This window comes from Felis catus, chromosome C1 (genome assembly GCF_018350175.1).
Source record: "Felis catus isolate Fca126 chromosome C1, F.catus_Fca126_mat1.0, whole genome shotgun sequence".
Taxonomy (NCBI): domain Eukaryota; kingdom Metazoa; phylum Chordata; class Mammalia; order Carnivora; family Felidae; genus Felis; species Felis catus.
This window is the reverse complement of record NC_058375.1, coordinates 21,589,193-21,608,667: the sequence shown is the minus strand read 5'-3', so window position 1 is coordinate 21,608,667 and position 19,475 is coordinate 21,589,193. Positions and strand designations below refer to the sequence as shown.

Genomic DNA, 19,475 nt, shown 5'->3' with positions numbered 1-19,475 from the left:
TCAAGCAGAGAAAAGTTCTCAACTCGAAGTGACAACTATAATGCTAGTCGCTAATTAGCATTATTACTTTTATCACATCCTATATTTAGTAGCCTGGGCTGTGTAGAATAGCCAAATGAATAAGTCATTTGAGGACAAAACACTGTCCAACATCATTAAAACCCATTTTCAGTACCTTTTCTTATTACATGAGTTTTCACACATTTAACACACATTTAGCACAACTGGGACATCTTAAGAACTAAAAATCTTTTACTTATTTATTTCATTTTTTAAAGTAATTTCTACACCCAACGTAGAGCTCAAACTCACGACCTGGAGATCAAGAGTCCCATGTTCTACCAACTGAGCCAACCAGGCACCCCAAAGGGCTTAAACTCTTTAAGGCAGAGAAGCCCCAAACCTTGGGAAATAAACAAAGATGAACCAAATACCATTATGTTTTTATGGTTCACAAAGACCCAAGCCTTACTGGGATTTATGCTTGGACCTGCATCCATATGAATTACTCTTTAGATAAGCCACATTTCAAATTAAACACTTACATCCTTGATACTGGACTCTACTACTTTGCAAATAAAATTATAAGCTATCTGGCCAGATTTCTACAGGGTCAGACAAGTGCCTGGCACCTAATAAGCACTCACAAATATTTGCTGAATGATTTCCCAGTGGCTCTACCTTCTTTGGGAAGCATTATGAATTCTGGCCCACCTTTTTCTTTACAGAGGTCCGGGATACAAAAGCAAACCTGAACTGTTTCATTTCAGCAAACTTTCTATAAACATAGTTGCCATCTCACCTCTTAAAAGTCCTTACATTCCAAATCTTTCATTAAAGATAGTAGACTCAAATCATACTAATAAATGGTACTAGAAGTGATGCTCAACAGGATCTCACGTTTATTGAGAAGTGATTAATGGTAAAAAGAAAGGCAATGCCCTTTCCTCATTGGCTGAACAAGAAACTGAAGAAACATTCACTACACGTTTTACAATATTTTTCTCTTCCAAAATGCATTTCTGTAAACAAATTTTTACCACTGTTCTTAGCTTTGAAATCAAATTAATCCTGACTTAATCAGTATAATGTACAAGAACAGAAAATTTCTTAGGACTCCTAGTAGTTTACTTTGAGTAACAAAGGGTCAGAGAAAATGAACCACCCTTAAAGACACAACCTTGGGTAACACTGTTAAATTCTCCAAGACAAAAATTCTTCATAAAAATGTTCTTCCAGTTCGGAAGGGGAAAAACCAAATTCCCACTTTCTGGGGTGGAGGCCCAAAATCTTCGAAACTCAAGTGTTCTCCAAGTGCAAATGTCAAAATGGGGAGAGGAAAGGGTTTAAAAATTAGAGAAAACTGTATGCACTTACGGACTTTAAAATCCGAAAAACATAGTAAAAAGACAAAAAAACAAAGCATTATGCTCTGAAATCACAACCAAAGCCAAAATAAAAGGGACATTTTTCACCTAAACTACCTAGAGGGATTTTTTGTTTAGTTTTTTCTTTTTCTTTTTTTTTTCATTTTCCAGTTAAGTCCTATGTCTTTTGTGAAATTCCAATACTTAAACTGCAAGTCTGCAATCGTCTCTGAAGTCAATGAGATTAAGAAAAAAGTCCTAATTCTCTTGAAGGTCATTTTTTTCCTCTTAGGATATGCAGATGCAACCGTTGCTGCAGTCTGTGGAGAACTGCCTTTTATTTGCCACGACCTTGACGTTCCTACAGAGGTTAAAAAAAAATTGAAATCATTAGTTAAAACTTATCTGAACATGCTTAAAAATTAAACTTTATAAACAACTCAATAGAAATTTAGTTATTTGTGCTAGATAGAATACTCCTTACAAATAAAAACTTTTACTTCCTGTATTTTAAACCAAAGTAGTAACACTCAATCACACCAATTAATAAAAAAAAAATATTTTTGACTTTAAAATTTCTTACATGAGTGAACAGATTTATTTTCCAACTATAGTTGGTTTAGGCTAATACTTGTCAGTCCCCCAAAATATGAACCCTTGGAAGTAATTCAAACATAATCAAAAGCCTAAAGAAGGAAAGCAGCATATAAGGAATACTAAAAAACAAACAAACAAACAAACAAACAAACAAAAACAAAGAACACCTAACAAGGCTCTAGGCATATTCACAGGTTTCAATTTCCTTCTTTTATGAAATGAGGATACATATCTCACAAGACTGTGGAAGAATTAATGGACTGACATACAGAAAGCTCTTAGTCCATAACAAGAAAGAAAATTATCCTCTTAACCCCTAGGGACAGTTTAAAATCCACTTAGAGACAGAATTTTGAAAATTGACTGCAATACTTAAGTTTTCCCTGAAAAAAATCTACATGCTTATTTCTTAGTAAAAATCATTCTTTATGTGCCTTTCATAAATTTATCCTAAACAGCCTCCCATTTCACACACTACCTCATGTATTAGAATTTTTTAAACTATGATTCAATCCATGTGCCTTTTAAAAGCAAAAACATTAAGAAGCACAAGGCCTGAACTTATTACTTGATTCATCAATCTGTTGGAGTAGAATCAATCATCTGCTCCCATTTACCCCATGGTAAATACGATTCCTAAGAACAGCAACTACCACTTATGGGATTCCATGTTCCAGACACTGTATGTAATAATGATCTTCATAACCACCCTGTAAAGACTATTATTCCTGTGATAAGAAAACTAAAGTTCAAAAAATTTACTTGACCAGGATTACCTAATAAGAACCAAGATTCAAACCTAGGGCTATATATGACTATATAGGCTCTTTCTCTACACCAAGTTATTACAAATATTTATATAAAAATCAACAAAGTGAAGCTTTGTGATGAACAGACTACCCCCACCACTAAATTAATCCATAGATATAAAAACAGTATTAAGAGCAGTTATCTTTTTCTTTAAATAGACTCCCAGCATAGAGCCCAATGCAGGACTTGAACTCACAATGCTGAGATCAAGACCTGAGCAGAGATTATGAGTTGGACACTTAACCCACTGAGCCACCCAGGTACCAAGTTACCTATTTCTGATGTTCCATTTCACATATCTGGAATTCAGGGATAAACTCACCAACATACCAAGATGTGGGATGGATGGATGGATGGATGGATGGAGATTATATAAGTTTTATTTATTTATTTTGAGAGACAGAGTGCGCAGGGTAGGGCAGGGGCAGAGAGAGAATACCAACCAGGCTGTCACTGTCAGTGCGGAGCCTCATGCGGGGCTCAAACTCACAAACTGTGAGATTATGAACTGAGTCAAAGTCAGAGGTTTAACTGACTGAACCACCCAGGTGCTCCTGGGATATTATTTAAGTCATTGTAACATTTCAAATTTAATAAAATAACTCACCCATACACTCCTATCTCTTGAAATTAAACCCAATTCAAGAATAAGAAATTCAGTCCAACACAAAAAAGACCCCAAAAGTTTTGATTCCCCTCATTTTTTTGCCCTTCCTGTATAATCTTCCAAAGTTTTGGTAATAAACATACTGGTTATAATAGGAAATTGCAATTAAAAAAAATCTCTGCAGTTGACCAAAGTCAAGCTTTATTGTTTATTTATTTTTGACACAGAGAGAGAGAGAGAGCATAAGCAGGGGAGGGGCAGAGAGAGAGGGAGATACAGAATCCAAAGCAGGCTCCAGGCTCCAGGCTCCGAGCTGTCAGCACAGAGACTGACGCAGGGCGCAAAGTCACGGACTGTGAGATCATGAACTGAGCCGAAGTTGGACTGACTGAGCCACCCAGGCGCCCCCTAAGTCAAACTTTAAACAGCACTTCACTTCTCATTAATTTTAAGCTCATCTACCTGGTTTTATCCTTCATAATTTGGATGGATACGATTTACCTAACCTGTCTTCTATTATGGACCAAAATCTACCCTTGGGCTTCAGAAAATCTGGATATTTCTTTTGTTTTTTAATGTTTATTTTAGAGAGAGAGAGAGACAGAGATACTGCACACGATCAGGGGAGGCGCAGAGGGAGACACAGAATCTGAAGCAGGCTCCAGGTTCCAAGCTGTCAGCACAGAGCCCGACGTGGGGCTTGAACCCACAAACCAGGGCTTGAACCCACGAACCCCTTGCTTCCTTGATACTTAACTACCACAGTTTGCACTATCCTTATAAAATCTGCACCCACAATTAAAAAATTAAATTGCATTATTGTTTTATGTAAAATTAGTCCCAACTCAATCAAGAGCTCCTACAAAGCAAATAATAGGTCTTCAACTAACCTCACTCACAAACTACTTATGAATTTAGCAATAGGTAACAGGCTACGGTTGACATTTATTTTTAATATTTATTCATTTTTGAGAGACAGAGAAAAACAGAGCATGAGCAGGGGGTGGGGGGTGGCAGAGAGAGAAGGAGACACAGGATCTGAAACAGGCTCCAGCTCTGAACTGACTCAGCAGAGAGCCCAAGGCGGGGCTCGAACCCAGGAACCATGAGATCATAACCTGAGCCAAAGTCCAATGCTTAACTGACAGAGCCACCCAAGCACCTTCCCTACAGATGACTTTTAAATAAAATTCTGGTGCTCATCACAAGAAAACAAATCATTTAACTATGCCAAGTGACAGATGTTAACTTATTGTGGCAATCATTTATATCTAACCATTACACTGTATACCTTTAAACTAATACAATGTTATGTCAATTACATCTCAATAAAACCAGGAAAAAAATTCTGCCTACTATCTCTTATTTTAATATAATGTAACCCCTAGGAATACAAATAAACGTATGTACCCCAAACTGCACTGCTAAATTAGAAAAACTAGAATTTGCTAAGAATGCAAACTGGTGCGACCACTTTGGAAAACAGTAGGAAAGTTCCTCAAAAAATTAAAAACAGAACTACCCTATGAGCCAGCAATTACACTGCTAGGTATTTATCCAAAGGATACAGAAGTGCTGTTTGGAAGGGGCACATGCACCCCAATATTTATAGCAGCACGACTGACAATAACCAAACTATGGAAAGAACCCAAATGTCCAGCGACGAATGAATGAATGGATAAAGATATGGTACATATACACAATGAAACATTACTTGGTGATCAAAAGGAATGAAATCTTGACATTTGCAACAACATGGATGGAGCTAGGGTGTATCATGCTAAGCGAAATAAGTCAGAAAAAGACAAATATCATATGATTTCACTCTTGTGGAATTTAAGATACAGAATGGATAAATATAAAGGAAAGGAAGCAATAATAATATAAAAACGGGGAGACAAAGCGTAAGAGACTCAAATACAGAGAACATACTGAAGGTTGCTGAAGGGGTACTGGGTGGGGGTATGGACTAAATGGGTAAGGGACATAAGGAGGACACTTGCTGGGATGAGCACTGGGTGTTATAAGTAAGTGATGAATCACTAAATTCTATTCCTGAAATCATTATTACACTATATGTTAACTAACTTGGACTTAAACAACAACAAAAAAAGATATATATATTTATGTGTGTATACATATCATGTAATCATCAAAAAAAAAAACCTAGACATCGCTAAATTTGTTTTTTCCTAATACAGTTATATGTAATTTTATGAGCATGCTTAGTAACAGCATTTACAGTATTTAGTCAGAAGAAATTCAAACCAGCATTTTGCAATTGACTTACTGCATCATCAGATTTTTAAAACTAAGTCTTTTCTTCTTCATAATGTGCTAAGTCCCACAAATATCTATGCTCAGTTTTGCCCCAAATACAATATAAAACTATTACTGAATCTTAACTACACAATGATACCAAGAAGGCAAGTACAAACTTCTGTCCTAACGTAAACCTGTATGCCAGGTTTATTTTAAATTACACAAATTACATACAAATACATGACATTAGTGGTCTTAATCTCCTGATCAACATCAAGAAAACATCACAATGATACAATTCAGCAAGCTGAATTAACTGGTGTTCTACTTCCAAATACAGCTTTGATGTATACACGAAAATTAAGCTTATATATTTACAAATAATAAAGATAACATCCATCTTCTCAGAGATTATAAAGATATTTAAGCATTCACATCACACTACCTTGAAAAGTAAAATAAATTTAGCACCAATAAAAAAGCAATTCACAGGATTTTAAATACTAGATTTTAAAAATATTTTCATTAGGGTGCCTTGCTGGCTCAGTCCGCAGAGTATGCAACTTTGCAACTTTTGATCTTGGGGTTGTTGAGTTTGAGCCCCATGCTGGGTGTAGAGATTACTTAAAAATAAAAAAAAAATAATAAATCAAAATTAAATATTTTCATTAAAAAATTATAGATTGGAAACAGAAGCAGTGGAATCTTGCTTGAAGGGCTTCCCACTGCCCAAATCTGTGACAATTAGAGCATTACATAACCTTAATATAATAAGTAAACTATCATAGTAATATCTGAATTAGGCAACAATCAGCAATGGATGCTAAAACTAAAGGGTGAAAATTTGATGAGGAATAGGATGTTTACAATCTCAAACTATTTTCCCAATTAAAAGAAAAATAGCTTTATCCTCGAGAACTTGATGACATTTTAAATAAGTGATCAAAATTAACATTCCCAGTAATGGAATAAACTGTCTTCTAATGTGAGGCACTGAGGACACGAAATCACTTCTGTAATTCCTGCCAGAAGCACAATCAGAATGTCCATAATGAGGAAACCTTAGACAAACTGAAGGACATCCTGCAAAAATAAACACCATAGGGGCACCTGGGTGGCTCAGTCAGTTAGGCGTCTGACCTCAGCTCAGGTCATAATCTCACCTCAGGTCACGATCTCACGGTTTGTTGGGTTCAAGCCCCGCGTCAGGCTCCGTGCTGACAACTCAGAGCCTGGCGCCTGCTTCGGATTCTGTGTCTCTCTCTCTCTCTGACCCTCCCCCGTTCATGCTCTGTCTCTGTCTCAAAAATAAACGTTAAAAAAAAATTTTTTTTTAATAATAATAATAAAGACCAAAAAGACATGAAAACTAGAAGATTCTGGACTGGAATCTGGACCACTAAAAAATGGCTATCAAGGACATTAAGATTTACTGGTAAAATATAAGTAAGATCTGTAGATAACGGTATTGTGTGTCAATGTTAAACTTCCTGATGTTGATAACTGTGCTGTGGTTTTAAGTGCATGTTGTTTTTAGGAATTAAACAGCAAAATATTCAGAAGAAATGGATCTAGCTGCAATTTACTCTCAAATGGTCAGAAAATTACACATGTATCTCCAAAGAGAACGATAAAGTAAATGCGGCAAAACAATACACTGGCAAATCTGGGTGAAGAGTATACAGGCATTTGTGTACTATTCTTGAAATGTCTCGAAGTTTGAAATTATTTCAAAATAAAGTTAATAAAAATGGGAAGAAAATGAGTTTTCATTTATTCTTCTGCAAAGAGTGACTACCCTAAAAGTTATGTTTAATAATTCATAAAACTTTGAAATGAGTTTTTCCTGAGACCTACACTTAAAGTCATTAAACACAGGGCATTTTAGCAAAAATTAAAATAGGGGTGCCTGGCTGGCTCAGTCAATAGAGCATGCAACTCTTGATCTCAGGGTTGTGAATTCAAGCCCCACACTGGGTGTAGAAATCACTTAAAAATAATAATAATAATTTTTTAAAAAGAGTATAAAAAAACAAAAAGTTTACACCTAGCAGCTTTTTACAAGTCTTTTAGAATGAGAAAAGAAGACAGAGAAGGTTCTAACACAAAGACCATCATATTTCTATACACTTTTGGACATTAAAACCTTTTAGGCTTCAGGGCACCTGGGCAGCTGTTGATTAAGTGTCTGACTCTTGATTTCAGCTCAGGTCATGATCTCGTGGTTTCTGAGTTCCAGCCCCACGTCAGGCTCTGCAGTGACAGTGCACTGTCTTGGGAGCCTGCTTGGGATATTCTCTTTCTCTCCACCCCCACTTCCCTGCACTCTCTCTCAAAATAAACAAATAAAATAAACTTTAAAAAATAAAAATAAATAAAATAAAACCCTTTAGGTTTCTATAGAAGACTTCTCTTTTACTCTCCGGGGCACCTGGGTGGCTCAGTTTGTTAAGCTTCCAACTTCAGCTCAGGTCATGATCTCCACAGCTTGTGAGTTCAAGCCCCACATCGGGCTCTGTGCTGACAGCTCAGAGCCTGGAGCTTGCTTCAGAGTGTGTGTCTCCCTCTCTCTCTGCCCCTCCTCCACTTGTGCTCTGCCTCTCTCAAAAATAAGTAAACATTAAAAACAGAAGACTTCTCTTACAGCAGCTTTCACTTTTATGACTATTTCCTATTACCACTGAGAATAATTCCACTAAATGCTTTGACAATTTATGGTAAAAGGGCTTCACTTGTAAGTCAGCTGTATTTATTGACATTTCTTTTTTTTTATTTTTTTTTCAACGTTTATTTATTTTTGGGACAGAGAGAGACAGAGCTTGAACGGGGGAGGGGCAGAGAGAGAGGGAGACACAGAATCGGAAACAGGCTCCAGGCTCCGAGCCATCAGCCCAGAGCCTGACGCGTGGCTCGAACTCCCGGACCGCGAGATCGTGACCTGGCTGAAGTCGGACGCTCAACCGACTGCGCCACCCAGGCGCCCCGATGTATTTATTGACATTTCTAATCAACCAATCCTACCCTAGTAAAAATAAAAAGCAAAGGATGGGGGAACTAGGGAAGTGATGGTGGATATATAATAAAAGGAAGAGAGAAGAGCACATAAAAGCAAAAGGGTCCAACTGCCAGCCAGAACTGCCATGAGCAAAACATACATTTGTCTTGTTGGAACACTCAAGCTTTTAACATAAAGGTACTACTGACTCACTGCAGCAGGGAAAGTGGTATGTCAAGTTGTTTTTCACCCATGGTACTGTCATGTGGAGCCTGCCTACCCCTTTTTTTAACCTACTGCTCCTAGAGCCACAGGCTAGACAGTTACAAGGATATCCGTGTTAAGAACAGGCTGAAGCGGTCAATCGAGGTTAAGCTCTTGCCATGGATTTGCTGTCCACAGAGAGGTAAACCTAAGATCCTCAAGCACAAACACAAAATTAATTATAAAGTCCCAGTTAAACCAGAAAACAGCCCAAATGCTAGAAGGGCAGATACATGCATTCCTAGGGCTTTAGGATATTATGCTGCTAATAAACAAAGAATAGAGGAAAATCGTAGAGCAAGATCTTACTGAATTCACACCCATCCCCAAAATCTCCATTAGGACATTCATTCTAATCTCTGAATCAATCCACCATCTCAACAAGAACAATGAAGAGACTAAAGAAACAGTCTTAAGAAATAAATTTAAATATAGTAAGAAAGTGTAAACCAAGGGAAGAAGTTTCTAGCCCTCAGTATCTGGCCTGCCACTTAGAGGTAACCACGCATCCCTCCTGAGCCCCTCCCCATTTTACATCTACTATTGTAAAACACAAAATTTCCTAAAAATATCCTAAAAGCCACAAGGTGGCAATGTTACTTAAAATCTGCACGTTTGAAAACTCTTCCTAGAATACATATAGATCTCATTTTTCCTCCATTTAGCTTAATACCCTTCTCTCATGTTTCTACCACCCACTCCCTACACTTTTAAGAAGCCATGAAACACAACTGAGGCATATATTTATTTGTTGGCTATGATTTTATTAACTTTAAAATCTGATGTTCACCCCCCAAATTAAATTTACTTATAAGCCCTCAACTAATTTTCCTATGTCCCCAGGGGCCTTGATAGAACAGAAATTTCAGTGTCTCTTGCTGAAAATTAAAAAATGCTGAGATAGGCTAACATGAAAAAAATGTGACTGTACTAAAATGACTTTTTAAAAAAATTTTAATGTTTGTTTATTTTTGAGAGAGAGAGAGAGTGTGTGCATGTGGGGGAGGGACAGAAAGAGAGGGAGATACAGAATTCAAAGCAGGCTCCAGGCTCTGAGCTGTCAGCACAGAGCCTGATAAGGGGCTCGAACTCACTAAACTGCGAGATCGTGACCTGAGCCAAAGTCAGATGCTTAATGACTGGGCCACCTAGGTGCCTCTATACTAAAATCACTTTTACAGAGACATATACCATATGATTTATTCACTTGTATGTAAAATCTAAAAAAACAAAACAAATGAATAAAAAGACAAAAAGCAGAAACAGACCCATAAATACAGACAACAAACATGGTTGCCAGAGGGGAGGTGGGAGGAGTAGGCAAATAAGTGAAGGAGACTGATAGTCTTCCAGTTATGGAATGAGTAAGAGGATAAAATGTATGGCAAAAGGAATACAAATGGTACTATAATAGTCTTGTATGGTGACAGTTGGTAGCCACATTTGTGGTGAGCAGAGTGTAACATATATACTTGTCTAGTCAAATCACTATGTTGCACTAATGTAACACTGTGTGTCAATTAGACCTAAATTTTAAAAATTTGATAAGAAAACAAAAAGTTAAAAAAAATCACTTTCACGGCTTTATGTGGCTTATGAAATCAACCTTTGTAGTCTGTAGTGCTGTGAATGAGTTAAACGAGCCTAATGACAGTTATATACAATATTCCACCATCTATAGGTGGAGGGAATAAAAATATTTTCCATCAATTTTCCAATTTAAAGCTGAGCTATAGTATTTTATTAAGAATATTTTCTACTGGGCACTGCTGGATGGTTCAGTTGGTAGAGCATGAGACTCTTGATCTCAGGGTTGTAAGTCTGAGCCCCACATTGGGTGTAGACATCACTTAAAAATAAAGTCTTTAAAAAACATATGTATTTTTAAAGATAAGATAGATAAATCTTAATCTTCTACCAAAAGTATTTACCTTCTACCTTCTCAACCCCTGTTAAGTTTTTACAGGTACAGAAATGTATACTTATTTGGAATGAATTTCTGGGAAATGAGCAACAAGATGAAGTTAATGTATTAACTAATAACATTTCCTACTATCAAATTTTTTCAAGACTGCTAATTAGAAGCTGAACTCCTATCCACATTTTACCAAAAGGGTTGGAAGTAAAAAGCCTAGATAATCCACTATATTCAGTACGTGAATAATAAAGCTGACTAATAACAGAACAAAGGGTAAAAGAAATGATACATTAACATTTTTTAGCTTAACTGAAAGTAAAATTAGCAAACACTAGCTCCAAATCAAATGAAATCGTTTGACAGGCTTGATACTCTCTGAATCACTCCTTGGCTTTCCAGTAAAAACTATATTTGAACCGAAACTAATTTCACAATAAAACCAATTTCTCAAAACACTTCAGAATTAAACAAATAAGTTTTTAATAGCTTGTCAAATCCCCTCTATTCCCAGTACAAGTATATTTTGCATTCGACAGATAAATTCAGAATGAAGTAGTCATTAGAATATGCTTCCAGCATTCTGATGATATTCCCCAGCTCCACCTCCAAAAATTTCCTGTAACCATCCTCAACACCTCCATTAATACCTCTCTAGTCCAAGCTATGGTCATCTCTCACCTGGAATTTGCCAAACTCTTAACTGACCTCCCTTTTACTCTCATGCCTTCTTCATGTATTTTAAGGGTTGGACCCTAAAATAGAAACTCAGTAGCACTATTAAGTACCATGCCAAAAGTTGTTGAAGAATTTAATGAATGATCGAAAATAAACAAAAGTATGTGCATATATACATATATGTGGATATGCCTAATACCACAAATCACAATCATTCATAGAAGACCTATATGCAAACAATTCATATATAATTTAATCCTAACAACACAATAGTATTGTGGTATTTTTCTGATTTTTAAAAAATACTAAGACTCAGAGTTTACTTGCTCTAATCATAGTGGTAGATACGGTATCAGATCTTCTTCTAGAGTCCTTAGCCTTTCTGCTACTATACATTTGATACATTAACAAGACCACAGAATCTAGGGTTCATGCTCTCTATAAATAGTATCAACCTAGTATACACACCTACATAATTTAAGGCCCACAATATGTAACATACTTTATAGAATCCCTTCCCCCATCTGAAAAAAAAAACTGATCACCTTTAAAAATCAGCCTTGAAACATCTTACTTTGGGCAACTTCAAGATGGCTGGTGGCCACAAAATCTTGTAGTTAAATCTTATCTAACAACTCTCTAAAAAATTAATGTGCCAGGGCACCTAGGTAGCTCAGTCGGTTGAGTATCTAACTCTTGCTTTTGGCCAGAGTCATGATCACACGGTTAGTGAGTCTGGCCCTGAGTTGGGCTCCCCCACTCTCTTGGCTCTCAAAATAAATATATAAACAAACATTAAAAAAAAAAAAAAAAGTTTCAGGGCGCCTAGGTGGCTCAGTCAGTTGAGCATCCAACTACTCTTAGTTTCAACTCAGGTCATGATCTTGCAGTTTGTGAGATCGAGTGCAAAGCCTGGTTGGGATTCTCTCCCTCTCTCGCTGTCCTACCACTTGCGCTCACTTCCAAAATAAACTTTAAAAAAAAAGTTTCATTAAAAAAAATTAATGCCCCTTAGAGCCATAACGCCTCTAAAAAGTGGATTATAGGGGCGCCTGGGTGGCGCAGTCGGTTAAGCGTCCGACTTCAGCCAGGTCACGATCTCGCGGTCCGTGAGTTCGAGCCCCGCGTCGGGCTCTGGGCTGATGGCTCGGAGCCTGGAGCCTGTTTCCGATTCTGTGTCTCCCTCTCTCTCTGCCCCTCCCCCGTTCATGCTCTGTCTCTCTCTGTCCCAAAAATAAATAAAAAACATGGGAAAAAAATTAAAAAAAAAAAAAGTGGATTATAGCATCAAGTTACAGATGTAGGATATTAAGCCAAAGAGACTGCCACCTTTTAATGAACAAAAAAATATAGGCAACTCACTAGAGACTCATAATATTGATAGCTGATTTAAAAAGGGCAGGGATAGGGGCACCTGGGTGGCTCAGTTGGTTGAGCATCCGACTTTAGCTCAGGGCATGATCTCGTGGTTCACAAGTTCAAGCCCCGTTGTCGGGCTCTGTGCTGACAGCTCAGAGCCTGGAGCCTGCTTTGGATTCTGTGTCTCCCTCTCTCTCTGCCCTTCCCCTGCTGAATCTCTCTCTCTCTCTAAAATAAATAAAACTTAAAAAAAAAAAATTAAAAATGGGCAGGGGTGACTGGGTGGCTTAGTTGGTTAAGCACTGACAACACAGAGCCTGCTTTGGATTCTCTCTCTTCCTCTACACTCACACACACAGGCTCTCTCTCAAAATAAATAAACTTAAAAAAAAAAAAAAAAGGAAAGCAAACTGGGGTGTCTGAGTGGCTCAGTCAGTTGAGTGACTCTTATTTCAGCTCAGGTCATGATCCCAGAGTCATGGGATCAAGCCCTATATTGGGCTCTGTGCTGAGCATGGAGCCTGCTTAAGATTCTCTCTCTCCCTCTGAACCTCTCCCCAGTTCTCACAGGCTCTCAAAAAAAAAAAAAAAAAAAAATTCAATTAAAAAAAAAATGGGCAAACTGCTCAAAAGATCATCCTTTCAGCCTTAAGACAGACCCCAACCCCAGTACTGAAAGGCACAGCCAGGCTTATCAGACACAGGTGAATTCTAACATTGCTTTTAAAGATAAAGTCTTGAGACAGAGACTTTTGAGGGGGAAGACAGGACTACAATACAAAGAAACTTTAGAAACAAAACTTGGTAGAAAAAAATGCATGAGGAACTTGAGGTAAGAGGCACACAAACCACTGACTAATGATATACATAATCTACAAGTTCTCAAACTTTAAAAATATGAGAGTCATCTACAGAACTGGTAAAATGCAGATTCCAAGGCCTTGGCTCCAAAGATGCTTATTGAGTAGGTAAGAGAGAACAGGAATCTGCAGTTTAAGTATTCACAGATGGTAATTTATGTAAATTGAGAAACTTCTCTTCCATCAACTTTTAATCCCATAAAAAATGCCCAGGAAGCTTACTAAATTAAATTTCTACTTTAGTAAGTCTGGGTGCAGAGCCCAGTTATCAGTATTTTTACAAATACTTTTCAGATGACTCAAATTTGACTGTAAGTAATTATTACCATCTTTGTGTGTATTCTCTGAAGCACTCACATAGGTCCACCCTGCTCCCCTCCTCATCCTTCTACAGGCTTATGGATTCCAAGTAAAGTAACATTTATCATAAATGACTTGAATTACCCAAGAACTTGTCTAGGTGCTTGTTCTGCCTCTCTAAACAGAAGTAATCTTGTGGCACCTCAGTGGCTCAGTCATTTGTCCAACTTTGGCTCAAGGTCATGATCTCACAGTTCGTGGGCTTTGTGCACTGACAGCTCAGAGCATGCTTCAGATTCTGTCTCACTCAGCCCCTCCCACTCATGCTTTCTCTCTCAAAAATAAACATAGAGATAATCTTGCAAGTTCATGTACAAAATAAAGAGTGGGGTAGAACAAAACCTTCCGATTCAACTTTATAACCTTTTCAGTGTACATTATAGCCAGAGCTACTTGTGTTCCTCCTTATTCCCGATGCCTGTCATTAGCAGCAACTTAAACAAGGTTAGAGTAGATCTAATTAGCTCCATTTTGATGCTAGTGATCAGGGAAGTACAGCCTGAGTGCTTAAACAAAGGTTTAAGTTTCAATTAATTATGCTCACCTCATATACCCACAGAGAGGTGAATGGCATCAGTAGGTAACAGAACATCCTTGTTAGCTGTTTTAAATGATAAATGTGGGGGCACCTGGCTGGCTCAGTTGGTAGAGCATGCAACTCTTGATCTCAGGGTTGTGAGTTGGAACCCCATATTAAAAAAAAAAAAAAAAAAAAAAGACAAATGAAGGAGTGCCTGAGTGGCTCAGTCTGTTAAGTGTCTGGCTTTGGTTCAAGTCATGATCTTACGGTTTGGTTCCTGTGTTCAAACCCCACATTGCGCTCTCTGCTGTCAGTGCAGAACCTGCTTTGGATACTCTGAATCCCTCTATCTGCCCCTCCCCCTGTGCACACCCATGCGCAAGCATGCGCTCTCTCATTCTCTCAAAAATAAACAGAGGGACCTGGGTAGCTCAGTCAGTTAAGCCTCAGACTTCAGGTCGTGATCTTGCAGTTTGTGGATTTGAGCCCAGCGCTGGGCTCTGCACTGACTGCTTGGAACCTGCTTCGAATTCTGTGTCTCCCTCTCTGTCTGACCCTCCCCCGCCACTTGAACTCTCTCTCTCAAAAATAAAAAAAATTAAAAAAAATTTTAATATCTAAAAATAAAAAATAAACATAAAAAGTGATAAATGTAAAGGTGCAGCAAAGTAGAAGAACAATAAAAGCGCTGGGGCAAAATAAATTCTAGCTCATCTACAACTTAGCTGGTGATCCTGAGGAACTTACACCTTCCCTTTTTTTTTTTTTTTTTAAAGACACTTCTTTTTAAGTAATCTCTACCCAACGTGGGGGTTGGACCGACAACCCCTACTAGGTCAAGACCTGATCTACTGAATAAGCCAGCCAGGTGCCCAGGAAGTTATACCTTCTAAATTACAAGTTCCCTAACTGTAAAATGAAGATAATCTTATAAAGATTATTAGAAGGGATCAGAGACAAGATATGAAAAGTGCCTAATACACAGATGTCTAAAATATGGCTAAATATGGGTATATACCTACTAAAGTATTAAGAGGAAAAGGCAAGACAAAATACTATACAGAATATGATTATTATTGTATAAACCACTTGAATAAAATAAAGACAAGGAAAAATGTCAAAACAATAAGTGGTTTCATCAGAGTAAAGAAATCACAGATGACTTTTTCCATTTTCTATACGTTTTATAATTTGGTTCTATTTTACAAGAGATAAATGTAAAGGCAAAATTTGCGATTATTAATATAAAACTTGCACACTGCAAATTTTTCACATACAAACATTTTAAAAGTTCTATATGCTACCCATACTGTTTACCAAAAAAGTTCACATAAAGTCAAAAAACTTATTAGTAAATCTAATGTGTATTATATAAGTGATATGGTCAAATTTTTAACTTTGACATATATAGTACAAAAGTAAGTATCTCATAAGAACCATCAGACCTTATAATAGCAGTGCAAAGGAGTTGGAAAGATTAACTGTCTGCCTCTTCCCTTTCACCACCTACCTTATATAACAGCTGAAACTTGGGGTTTAGACATTTTCTTCCTTCGTTTTTCCACTATCTTTCCTATCCATTCTTCACACCCAACTCAAATCCAGCGTTCCATTAATATGTCTTGACTCTAGCCCTAACTAGTCTTGTTATTCTTCTCTTCTACATTTGTAAATGTAAAATTAACTTTTTAATATACATTGTCCTACAGTGCTTCTTTTCTTCTCCCTATGGCTAACTGGAGTTAAATCAGTTCAATTAGGAACTATTTATTCAACAGATGAAAAACATTAGGGCACTATTTACTGAACTAGTTATGTTATAGAGAGAAGATGTTGGTCCACAGAAGGTGGCAGCAGCAAGCAAATTTAAACTGAATTACTTGCTTCTGTGGAGAAAGGCAGGAGAGATGATCTGAGTTGATATACTCAAGGCTTTTCTCCTTGCTCATGTGCAGACTTGCAGGATTCAATGGTGAAGAAAAAGATCACTTTTGTTTGCCCTAATTCAAGGAATAGAGCTTTTTCCTCCTCTTCTGCATGAAACTCCTGAACACTCTGCAGGTAACAGGGTAGTCATTCTAGGGCAGTCAAAACCAATGCTGCAGCCTACTCACTTCTTAGGAGATGTAGTCTTCCTCATATCTCCCTCCCCCCAGACTAAACAAACCAACACACCTAAATGATGCTGAAGCTGCAGAAATTTACATTTCTTCAATTTCAAAACAGATCCACCCCAACTTCCATGTACCATCCCTTCATTTAAAAGAATTCATATCAGCCAACAGGTTCCAAATTATGCTTCATAGGGGAGATGTTTTGGAGATCTCCGGGGGCGAGGGGTGGGGAAGCACCAAAAGTTAGCAATTCATGGGGTTTTGAGTAAGGTTTTGTTTGGGAGGAAAAGAAAAATTCACAGCTAAAAAGGTTAAAAATTGTTATGGGACTAATCTTTACTCCTGGCAGGTAAGCACAAAGGCTTGCATCTGAGTAATTCTTGGTTTACACTATTCAAAGTAGATAGTAAATGATTCTAGAGTTGCTAACTAACCTTATCCCAAAATGGTGATGTTTGGAAAAACAACAGTCCCCTCTGGATCAATCTTTAGCCATACCAAAAAACAAAAACAAAAACAAGCAAAAACCAGAATATTATCATTTTTAATACCTAATTGAATTTCAGACATTTTTATATGGTCTAATTTATCATAAGAGCCCATACTAACTATATAAAAACCGGTCTTGGGGCACCCGGTGGCTCAGTCAGTTAAGCGTCCAACTTTGGCTCAGGTCATGATCTCACAGTCTGCAAGTTCCAGCCCCACATCAGGCTCTTTTGCTGGCAGTGCAGAGCCTGCTTGGGATTCTCTCCCTGTGCTCCTCTGCGACTTGTGCACATACTCTCTCAAAATAAATAAATAAACTAAAAAAAAAAAAAAGGTCTTACTTCCAGCAGCTCAAACTTCACTAAATCTCTTTAAGGCTTGGAACACTTTGTGGGTGGAAAGGAAACAATACAGAAAAAAACAAATACAAAGTCTGTTGAATGATATAAAGACACCAAAACCTTGAAACACCTAACAACAAAGAGCTCTCATGTTACTGTTATTCAAGAGAGCCACTGGCATTCCCAATCATCAGTTACCTCTCTGCACTCTCTGAATAAGTTGATTATACTCCACTGCTCTATTTAACCCATCCTGCAAACTGGGTTATGGGGGTTCTTTCTCTGGCCCTCTTCTCTTACTGTGTGTTGGCTCTAGAACCGGACTGCAGAAACAAGTACAACAGCTCTGCTTTCTCAGTTTACCTGACTTCACAAAGTTATTCTTAATATTATTTTTCTTTTTAATGTTTATTTTTGAGAGAAAGAGCATATGCACAAGCAGGGGAGGAGCAAAGAGACAAAAGAATCTGAAGCAGGCTCCAGGCTCTGAGCTGTCAGCACAGAGCCCGATGCAGGGCTCAAACCCACAAACCATGAGACCATGACCTGGGCTGAAGTCGGACGGTTAACCGATTGAGCCACCCAGGTCTCCAAAGTTATTCTTTTTTGTGCTTCAGTGTCTTTATCTGCAGAATCAGATAGTTGTACCTACCTCATAATAATTAAATGAAAACTTACAAATATGTAAATTAATCAGGACAGATGTATGCTTGATATTGTATAGTGTTCAATTTCAGCCATTGTTTTTATTACCAATATTCTTAAATAATCTTAAACTCTTTCATGCCTTTAGCTATACTGAGGTCTATAAATACAAATTTCCATCAACAGTTTTCTCTCCTGAGCTCCAGACCCTACCATTACCTTACTGCCCCCCACATGTACCCCAAACACTATTTCCAACAACCAACACATCTCCAAACCCTAACCTTAACCTGGTGTTCATCCTATATTCTCTATTTTTTCTTTTTTTTTGCAGTAACTACTCAGCAAACAGGTCAACATTCTTCAAATCCACCTTTCCATCCTTATTGGGTCTTTTTCTTCCAAACTATTATAAAAGCCTCTGATTTGGTCTTTGAGTCACCTACACCTATCATATAATAGATGAGTTTACATAAGGTGCTAAACTAAGTTTCCATTTCTCTATTTGTACATATAGGATATTGCCTCCCAGGGTTGGCATGAGCATTAGAAGACTATGAAAGTGGCTAACAAAGGCAGTGCTCAATAAGTAGTTCACCCTTCTGATCATCCAAACTAACTCCACATTAACTATCATCCCTTACAATCCAACTAACTATAAAATAAAAATCCAAAGCCCTTCCAATATACTATTGGGCTCAACCAACCTCTCCAGCTTTATCACTTATCATTCTTTTCCACATTAGACTTCTCATTACTCTGAGAACATAAACTAAGCATTCATGAGATCATGTTTATAAACACGATGTCTCCTCTTCCTAGAATGTCTTTCTTTCTACTTCTCTACCTGGCAAACTCCATATACCACATAATGGTCATGGTCTTTGGAGGATAGAGGCTTCTGTGTCTATTCAAGTGTAGTTCCAACATTTTCATTATCATTTATTAAGACAAAAATGAAACAAAAACAGGGGTGCCTGGGCAGCTCAGTCAGTTAAGCATCCAACTTCAGCTCAGGTCATGATCTCACGGTTCGTGAGTTCGAGCCCCACATCAGGCTCTGTGCTGACAGCTCAGAGCCTGGAGCCTGCTTCAATTTCTGTGTCTCCTTCTCTTTCTGCCCCTCCCTCACTCATGCTCTCTCAAAAATGAACATTAAAAAGAAAAAAATGAAACAAAAACATGTCAGAACTTCACAAGTTCATCAATGATTTGAGTAACTTCTCTGCCAAACTGGATAATAATTTTCAAATTCTGGAAGAGTATTTCCTCAAATTCTTTGTGTTATTCAA

At 37.6% G+C, this 19,475-nt stretch overlaps 1 protein-coding gene across 4 annotated transcripts in view; it reads right to left on the bottom strand.

The window, feature by feature from the left end:
* Positions 1–879: 879 nt before the first annotated feature.
* Positions 880–19,475, bottom strand: part of YTHDF2 (YTH N6-methyladenosine RNA binding protein 2) — a 34,037-nt gene continuing 15,441 nt past the window's right edge. For all 4 annotated transcript variants that reach the window (XM_023258385.2, XM_023258384.2, XM_045035399.1 and 1 more), the window contains one exon: positions 880–1,728. In XM_023258385.2, the coding sequence (XP_023114153.1) occupies positions 1,705–1,728 (24 nt within the window). In that variant the 3' untranslated portion in view covers positions 880–1,704. The remainder of the gene's footprint in view (positions 1,729–19,475) is intronic.